Source organism: Cylas formicarius, unplaced genomic scaffold, assembly GCF_029955315.1.
Source record: "Cylas formicarius isolate icCylForm1 unplaced genomic scaffold, icCylForm1.1 PGA_scaffold_9__14_contigs__length_23061073, whole genome shotgun sequence".
Lineage (NCBI taxonomy): Eukaryota > Metazoa > Arthropoda > Insecta > Coleoptera > Brentidae > Cylas > Cylas formicarius.
In genome coordinates, this window is record NW_026844365.1 from 10,827,594 (window position 1) to 10,837,446 (window position 9,853).

Genomic DNA, 9,853 nt, shown 5'->3' on the forward strand with positions numbered 1-9,853 from the left:
TTGCAAAAATATCCAACCAATCATGTGCCATTACAAAATGTTAACATTGACGAAAATTCCGGCACTTTAATTACAATTACAAACATTTAGAATTAAGAAAACTCATAGCCATTGCATGTGCAACTATAGCAACTGTGGTGCGCCCAATACCTTGTCCCAGTTGTATTTGTGGTAAAGTGTATTGTCAGAAGTTAAGAAGAAGACGAGTGAGAACGGCGAAATGAGTTACTGTGGGGGATTCTGTGATGGAGCATTGCACGCGGCGGTCTAACCTCCGTCCGCTCCTAGCAGAATCCGCTGAATTCGTTCGAAAAACCTTTGGTATCGGTCTTCAATTTGTGTGACTCTGTTTCGGCAGTGTTTGGTGCTTGTTTTAAGTGTAAAAGTTCCGCCGGCCCCGTTGTTTTAACCGTTCCCGCCGGTATGGAGGCCGGATGGGCCCGGATGGTCCGCGGTGGAAGCGGGGGGGTGTCGGTTTTTTTGGTATCGGTCAAAATTGTTTTTTGCTAGTTGAGCAAATATGTTGTATATGTACGTGTTGGTCCATGTCCAAAAGCGAAGATCCTCGACGGAAGTCGGCAATGGGCGAATGATACTAGCAGTCGAGCCCAACATTTTTTTGTGAAACGCATAATTGAACTTGAACTTAGTAACTGTGGGGGATTCTGTGGTGGAGCATTGCACACGGCGGTTTAACCTCCGTTCGCTCCCGACAGAATCCCTTGTATTCGTCCCAATAAGTTTGATATCGGTTTCCACGGTGTGGATTTAGTGTTTTGAGTGTTCAGTGTACTTTTTAAAGTGATAATCGTCGTCGGCCCCGTCGTTTTTCCCTGTTCACGCCGGTATGGAGGCCGGATGGGCCCGGATGGTCCGCGGTGGAAGCGGGGGGAAGCCGATTTTTTTGGTATCGGTCAGAATCGTTTTTTGCTAGCTGAGCAAATTATTGGTTGTTTTTCTTCTTTGCACGTGGTGGTCATTGACCAGAAGCGAAAATCCTCGACGGAAGTCGGCAATGGGCGAATGATCCTAGCAGTCGAGCCCAACATTTTTTTGTGAAAAGCATAATTGAATTGAATTGAAGTAACTGTGGGGGGTAAGAAGACGGTAGCGGGATACGCTACGCGCCAATTTGGCGAGTATTGTTTTGTTAATTTGTCTTATTAAATTACCAAATGTGTAAGCTTGTAATTCAGTTTTGAAAAGAAAATAGAAAGTACGACATCAGTTGTTGTTTATTTCCGATTGGCTAGCCGAGGCAACACACAACTTAGGATTGCAAACATGCCCACTCTTTCATGCCCCGTAACAAAATTTACCACAAAGCAATTTGGGCCATTAAAAATAAGCGTTAAGAATTGCCAGAAATTCGTAGCTCTTTTATGAGCTATTGCAAAAATTTTCACTGTTTTATGTCTTTCTACAATGAAAACAAAGTACATCCGCTTTTATGCCTCATTACAAATATTTAGAAACGAAAATAAAACCCCGCTCTTTTATGCGTCCCTATATCAGGCCTTTTCTTGTACTATTACAAAATGTAACCATGCAAGCAAAGTACTCGTTTCTATAAAAAATACCATTCAAGACGCATAAATACAAACCATAAAATAATATACCGTTGAAAAAAAATCCAATATGCCCCAATACAAAATTTCGACACCAAAAAGTTTTCACCTTTTTAGCTCAAATTATCAACCATTAAATGGGGGAATTGCAGGAGCTTGATTTTTTAAATCCTAAATATAAGTAACATTAAAACGTTTAGTAAAGCATAGTTGGGGAATTACGGAACTAGCCAAACCAATAAGTTTTGCAAGTCTGATCATTGCAAAAATTGTGTAATACAAAAAATTAACCACCATATAGCAAAAGTGTCCGAAAGATTTCGATAACAAGTCACTAACATGACGATTGGGAATTACAAAGTTGTAGCTGCGGAATTGCGAAAACATCGTACAACTGTGTAATTTTTTTGATCGACACTCGTATGTAGCTTTACATGCAAATGCGCATATAACGATGTCTCGGACGGCCTCAACGAAAACTGCCAACGGTAATGGCCGCTAAAAGTGAGACTGCGACTTTTATTTCTTACTTATCGTGGCGCAGATCGCGCATGTTAATCATACCGCATGCGCGCGTGCAAAGTTGCGGTAAACAGGGAAAAGATCTTTTTTTTGACACGTCTCAAGTGGTAAGTCTGCCGGTTTATGGTCGGAGACATTGGCGAAGAGACTTTCTTTTAAACGATGAAAGGTGTATCAAAAATCGTAATAAAAATGTTTAGCTATAATTCTGCGATAAGCTGCAGCTGCAGGTTTTAGTTAGAAATTTTAGAAGAAGTTTAGAAAGTTTTGGTTAGTATTTTGATTTTATCAATATATATTTAAACATGCGTTTTAATTATTTATTATCGACGTTTGAAAATTATTGAGTATTTCTCAAGCTCAACGGACAAGCGATATATTAACATTAATGCATAAAATTAATTCAGACTTGAGGATATGTTTTGACTTTGATACTAGAGTTAACGATCCGATTTTTTTTTATTTCAATATTTTCTCAAATTTATCTTTTTTGCGAAGGTATAATTTTAACATTTTGATACCCTTAAAATTGAAAATAGGTTTTAAATAATTTTCGTATATGATTTTATTATTTTTTATTTTATTTTTAAAGCTTCAAAAGTTCTTTCAAATACTCTATGTGTTAATTGATTGATGACCGAATGATAAATTCTATGCAACATCGATTTAACAAAGTTTGACGTGTTATATTCTAAAATTTTCAAAATAATTAAGACATCTAAGAGAATATTATCAAAAAGTATAGGGAGCCCTGATTTTTTTTAAATTATTTTTTATTTCATTTTGAAAGCTTCAAAACCTCAAACAAACCAAAAGAGTCTTCACAAAAATCAAAATCTCACGTATGGCACGACTAAAATATTCTTTTAAAAATCCCTCTTGGTTTCCGGTATCGATAATGGATGGATGAGTCTCTTCCTTCTTCCTGAACGCAACTTAATACCCTTTGGCAGACCTTTTTGGTACTAATTATACTTCATTAATCCAGAGAAACGATTTTCTTCCGCTGCGTTCGGTACTGCTTTATACTTCTGAATTATATTTTCTTCGCCAGTAAATAACATCGCTTTCTTGTAAAAGTGCGTTACGGTTATGATTTTCCCAAGAAAAATTCTTATTTTTGAAGGTGGTTCATATTTTTTTTCTAGTTTTAATGGAATGATTGTTATCTAGGCGAAGCTCCATTAAACTGTTATCTAGGGTGGATATTTCGGTGGGTAAAATAAAAAGCGTGAACCTGGAACTTTCTTGGGAGGTCCCACATGACCTGTTGTCTTTCTCTCCTGCAATAATTTAAAAACAGTAGACTTCCCAACTCCAATCATTCGGGAACATCAGTTAAAACTGATATGATATTATGATCACTACGGCTTAACATCAAATACTGACGCATTAAACTAAATAAATATACTTATAAAGACGCTACCGTAAGAGGTGTCATTCAGGTTCGTTCCTATACTCCACAATTTTCTGAAATATCCTCTAGGCCATGTGAGAAACCCCGTATAATGGTAACTATTTTCATCACATGCTTTATTACAAGAAGCACAAAGCGTTCCGAAATTAACGTTGCTTCTTTATTTTCCGGTTGTTATTTAATTTTATAACTACGACAATTCTCTGAAGTATACTTCGAGACGTCCTTTCATCGGACCTCGAAAGCTCACTCACTGCGTTTGGTGAATTCAATTTGGCCCCGAAGAATTTTAAATGAAAATTTAACGAATTTTTCGTACATTTTAATGGCAGGTGTTTACGCGATGTAGACGGCCAATTAAAATAAGTGGCCATTTGTCATCTTCATTATTTGCTTAATGACGAAGGAGCCGGCACAGGCAATTCCTTCTTTACCGACGGAACTCGCGCGAGCGTACGACTAAGCCCTGGAATCTGCCACCGCCAATTGTAAAAACCGATTTTTGCGATTCCACTTTTTCAATCATAAACGATAACGAGGTTGCTTTGTAGAAAACGCCGTTCGTCAGGTCGGTGTCCTCCGGTGTGCCACAGGGCTCCGCTCTGTGCCCACTGGGCCTGCTAATATTGTCATAACTCGATAATCTCTGGTACAACATTATTATACAGGGTGTTTTAGAATGCAACAAAAATATTTTAGGGGCATGTTTATCAAACAAGAAACAAGGTTTTCGAAACTAGCCAAAACTAATTTGCTCCGTTTTCGAGATACCGGGTGTCAAATTTTACAGAAAAATTGTTTTTTTACCAATTACTCAAAAACCTTTTGATTATGATAACAGCTCGGAGGCTTCTTTGTCGTCATAAGGAACTTAATTTTGTGTGCGTTATATTAAAATAAAATTATTCATGTCAGTTGCGTCTGAGAAGGTAATCTAATCGATATTTATAGATGAAATTATGACACCCTACTGATTTTTTATTTAAGATTGATTAATATCTTTAAATCAAGCATTTAGAAATAAAAAAAGTTAACTATAAATTCAAGAACATCACTGAAATGAAATCTCAAAATCAGCCACATTTTTTAGTAATTAATAAAAAAGCATTTATTCTTTGACACCCTGTATATCGAAAACGAAGCCAGTTAGGATATGACAAATAATATCCTTAAATCTCTTTTAGGCGTTCATTAAATACATATTCAAATTTAAAGGAGCTTCGCTAATATGTATAAACCAATAAATCGTAAACTGTTTTGTTTTTTAACGTACTTCCTCAGCAGTTCAAAGCGAAAATGTTATACAATGTTTATATAAATTGAATTAATAAATAAATAATTAACAATAAACACCGTGTATAAAAGAGGTACCGACACGAACGGATTGTAAACCGAATGATTTATTTGACTGGCTGTCGATCTCCCATTCGAAATTGACTTACGATAATGTCTGAATTTACGTTGACGGGGCCGATAACTCCCGGTCATTTGTCATCTCCGATGTTTTAATTATGGTAATAGGCCGTGGACTAATCTTCCTTTCGATCGTCTCTCTTAGACGCGCGGTATATGAGTCGCGATCATTGTTTTCAGTCGTCGCCGCCGGTATCCGCCCGCAAATAGGGCGACGGAGAGTCGTAAACCCGCCGCACGTATGTAAATATCGATACTTTATCGATACACATAGTATACGAAGCGTGGGAGCTGCCGCGGTAACGTGGGAACCGTTATTATGAATAGGTAGACGCGAAACCGAGATAAGGCATGGAAATTGTCGCATTATATTTAAATCTTTAATATAGAAATTGACCGTACCGGTACGCGTTGGCGGAAATATACCGACACCAAGTCGGCAAACGTAATTTTTTCGTCGTCGCCCGTTCACACGCTGCCCGAACGTTTCAAATTCAACTGCATGGATTAGGCAAGAAATAAACATCGTATTTACGCTATACATTTAAAGCTGGCCGTCTATTAAACACCCACGCTCGCGATATTACTCGAACTGAAGCGATTTCGGCCGTATTTCAAGGTTATAAATTCGATAAACTCGCAACAAGTTGCTACGTTTTCCAACCTCTAAAGAATAGGTAACTTCAAAAGTTTCTAAATATCACTAACCGAAACTTATAAAATGCGTTACTTAACCTTCTTATTTACATATATGTAAGTTAACTTTATATAATTCTTAAAAATTGCTTTTCGAACCCAATTTCATTACGTCCGAATGATACCAAAGTAGCAACAAAGAAAGTACTACAAAAATTACCAAGTCGCTGGAACTTTTCGCCTGAAATTAGAACAAGTTCAAATTTGATGCAACTCGGCTCAACGCTCAAGGCTACGGAACTTTTGTAGTCGTAGCGATAAATTGCATAGTGAAAATGGGACTGTATTTACTTCTGCTTTCTACTTATTCACATCGCCTCAACAACAACATGTAAATGGGTCAGCGCCTGCCCAAAGCTTTTAACAACTGTCATTTGACTGACACAGTTATTATCTAACCGAAGACATTATCTGTGATTTAGCACGGACCAGAAAACTTAACTTTTCGCGAACTTCGCAAACTCCTCGTACGTTACGAGACGACGACAGCACCTTCGCGGTGTCAATGGTCTATGACTTAAGGACCAACAAATCGAATGAGTAAGCCTCGGTGTCGTCTCGGTTCTTTCTCACAGCCCGCACCCACACGTCATGCCCAAATCGGGGTTGCTTGTCGCCCTCCCACGCGCTACACCTCTCACTTAACCCTCCGCGTATTTGTCCTGCCGTCTGGCCGTGTGTGAGGGTGGAACACCGCGCCGGCGTGACGTCATCGACGGGGACGCCGCGTTGAAAAAATGCGGGTCAGCGGACAGCGTAAACATCGCAAACCGAATCCAGAGTGTGCAGCTCATAATTCCGCGATTAATTAATTTCAAGCGTCTCGAGTAATTAATTCGAACGTTTTTTAACGGCGCGGAATTGCGTGCGCGCGTCCGGGTGGTCGCCGTTTTTCTACGCAATTTTTTTTGCTCGGGCTGCCTACAAGGGTTCGTAACACGTTTTTTGTCTCGCGAATAATTCGCGACGTTCAAACGCACGTAAGCACGACGAACGCGCGCGCGCGCCGTAACCAATCAGCGACGCATTCTTTTCGCATAATACGCAACGGGGCGTTTTTTAGTTATAGCGACTGGCTGATTTACGCGACTTTTTGTCACCCGCTGACGTCGGATTCCGAACACGTTGTTTCCAGTTTTTTTTATATGCCAAGCAAAACTAACCGTTTTGTTTTTGTGTAATCGCGACGGGATGTTATGATTTGTGTTCTGTGTTTTTCGCGTCATCACACCGGGCTTTATTTGTCGCGATCATGGGTGGCGCTGTCGTAACAGTCTAATTTTATAATCCATGTGCGGATTTCAATTTAAAACAGCGCATTAAAGTTTCTATAAAAAACGGCAGACATCGAGGGGAAAACAAATTGATTTACGAGATGCACTTGCCGAGAGACTGAACCTGCTCGGTAGACAAATTACGGTAACTAAGAAACCATTACTTTGGCTCTTTTAAGTGCCCGCCCCCGGGGCTCGGCAATAACGTAGTCTGTTTAAAGAAGATTTGCATGTGTAGTGAAGCGGGAAACTCCATCAGAGAGAAGTTTAACAGTCGGGAAAATTAGCTCCTCGATTTGCTGAGGAATTAAAAAAGCCAATGCAACGACAAACTATCCGTACATAATCTGCCAACATCGTAACTGTAAAAGCGCGGTAGGGAACAAACAAAACAAAATCTCTTTCAATTACCCACCTCGGGGCCATAAAGTGCGGTTTTTACGGAAAACCGAAAACGCAGTGGTGCCGAAAACATTGTTGTTAAAGACCGGTTTATGGAGATTCGCAACTCGCAACATATAAAACATATAAAATCGAAACAATTTAAAGCATGCGGTGATGGGATGCCATCTACAAGCCGATAGCAGTGTCAAACTTTGGAAATTCGGAAGAAAACTACTTTCTGTGCAATGCGCTATCGAAAAAAATTACAATATATAGAAATTCAAATGTCAAAATTTACGGTCTTTGTTTACAAATAGTTGTCGCATAATAAGGTCGCATTTAATGAAATATTACGCGATGGCAACGATCGCTAACCCATCCATCACGAAACAACCATTAAAATTCATCGAAATCCCCTTGAATAAGTTTGCCGAAGAAGTGATACCGTTTCACCAAAAAATGTTGCAAGCTCACAAAAACAACGTACAAAAGGTAAAAAACCCTTCATGCATAGCCTGTTCCTGAATTTAAAGTGCTTATTTCCAGCTCATGTCGATTAATAACACCGCAGAACTGTTAAAAGAAATAAAAGACAAGAAACGTAGCATTAGGCAAGTCAGAGATTTGTTGTATGAACTTGATACTCTGCGGACCCAAGTACAAGATAGCGATTTAGATCAGTTTGATATTAGGACGATGCCTTTACGAAACGCGTTGTTAAAACTTACCAAAGGGTATCAAGATTTGGAGAAGTTGTCAGAAAAGCTGCTCATTAAATTGGGGCCTGAGGAACAAACTCTGGCAGATAGGCAAAACCCTTTTGAAGGAGTCTCACAAATCCACATAGAGGGGAATATAGAGGACCTGAAATTGAAACATGAACAAGAAAAACTCGATAGGGTCCAAGACATACAAAGAGATGCTGACGACTTGCATGAGGTTTATAAGGAACTTCACAGTATGGTGAATGAGCAAGGTGAGGTTGTGACAAGAGTGGAAATGAATGTTGACACTACTCAAGAGAATGTTAATAGCGGTCTAAGGCATCTTATCGAAGCACATAAGTAAGTATATTGTTAAACTCGCGTTGGGTCCCCAAAGAATGTAAGGTTATGTTGGGTTTTGCTGCAGTGCTAAACAAAAGAAAAACAAAAATTTTGAGGATGTGCAATTTACAGGATAAAATCAGTGGCATATCCTGCGACGGGAGCTTTTATAGGAACATTGGTTGCTGGCCCGATTGGACTCTTAGCTGGTTTAAAAGTTGGAGGAATAGCAGCGGTGGGCTGTGCTTTAGCCGGCTACACCGGTGGAATTTTTTTAAAAAAGCACAAGCATTTATTAGGAACTGAGCCCGATGCTGTTATCAACAACGAGAATAACGAAAATCACACTGTTACTGAAACCATGAAGAAAGATATTTGACACAAGAGGTGCATTTTATGCTAAAATCAAGATTTCTTTTAAATAAATCAATTATAAATATTTAAAATGTAAGTCATAGGTAATTTTATTGAGCTGTACATATTTACTTCTTAAAATGAATGCTTGGAAATTCTGTAAATAAATTCCTTAGTATTGAACTTAAAAGACATTTATTACGTAGCTAACGCCATGACGTAACCGAAGTGGAATATATATTCTGTGACTAGTGGTCCGCGCAAACAAACCTATTTAATATCTATGTTCTGCATTTTTAACCTTAGGACAAAATGCAGAAATTTAAATTTCTCTCCAGAATTGTAGAAAAATGCATTCGTCCAAACACAAGACCGCTATCCACAGCAGTTGCCCAACCCGCAGGAGTTGAAAAGTCTCCATCTGGTATTTTCGCAGTTGTTTCGTTTCGCATCTTTACGATTACTATCGTTTTTAGGGCTGCGAGAAGACGTTCTAAGCCACCCCGATTACTTCTCCGTCCACAATCTCTTTACCATTAAAGATTTGATGGACGCGAGGGTACATTATGGCCACCGGACGGGATCTTTAGATGAACGAATGTTGCCATACATTTATGGTAGTAGAATGGATCATATCATCTTCGATTTGGACCGCACCGCGGAATACTTGAGGCGCGCGTTAAATTTCGCGGCCCACGTTGCGTATAGGGACGGTGTGATACTGTTTTTCTTGAGACACGCGCAAAACGCGCACATCGTCGAACAAGCCGCTAAGGATTGTAAGGAATTTGCCCATACCAGGTTTTGGAGGGGCGGAATATTTACCAACGCCAATAAACAATTCGGAGCCGTCACCAGGCTGCCAGATTTGTGTATATTTTTCAGCACATTAAACACGATTTTAGGGCAACACACGGCGGTGCGGGATTCCGCAAAAATGAATATAGCGACGATTGGGATAGTAGATTCTAACTGTAATCCCAATTTGCTGACGTATCCGGTACCCGGAAACGACGATTCGCCAGTTTCAATTGAATTATATTGCAAATTATTTAAGAATGCTATTTTACGTGGCAAAGAGAGAAGAAAAGAGCATTTAGGCATTTCGTAGGTTGTAATTTATTGCTTAATCTCGTCAATATAACATGAAGAACTTTTGCTGTTCCTTTATGATTTTAC

The 9,853-nt window shown here is 39.2% G+C and overlaps 2 protein-coding genes across 2 annotated transcripts; both read left to right on the forward strand.

The window, feature by feature from the left end:
• Window positions 1-7,501: 7,501 nt before the first annotated feature.
• On the forward strand, window positions 7,502-8,832 carry LOC132707350 (syntaxin-17). The gene is made up of 3 exons (XM_060679170.1): window positions 7,502-7,766; window positions 7,821-8,338; window positions 8,453-8,832. The coding sequence occupies exons 1-3, from the start codon at window positions 7,617-7,619 to the stop codon at window positions 8,697-8,699; spliced, it is 915 nt and encodes a 304-aa protein (XP_060535153.1). The 5' UTR covers window positions 7,502-7,616; the 3' UTR covers window positions 8,700-8,832.
• Window positions 8,833-8,941: 109 nt separating this feature from the next.
• Window positions 8,942-9,792, forward strand: LOC132707351 (small ribosomal subunit protein uS2m). Its single transcript, XM_060679171.1, has 2 exons — window positions 8,942-9,098; window positions 9,151-9,792. Exons 1-2 carry the CDS (start codon window positions 8,987-8,989, stop codon window positions 9,783-9,785), a joined length of 747 nt encoding a protein of 248 aa, XP_060535154.1. The 5' UTR covers window positions 8,942-8,986; the 3' UTR covers window positions 9,786-9,792.
• Window positions 9,793-9,853: the final 61 nt, after the last annotated feature.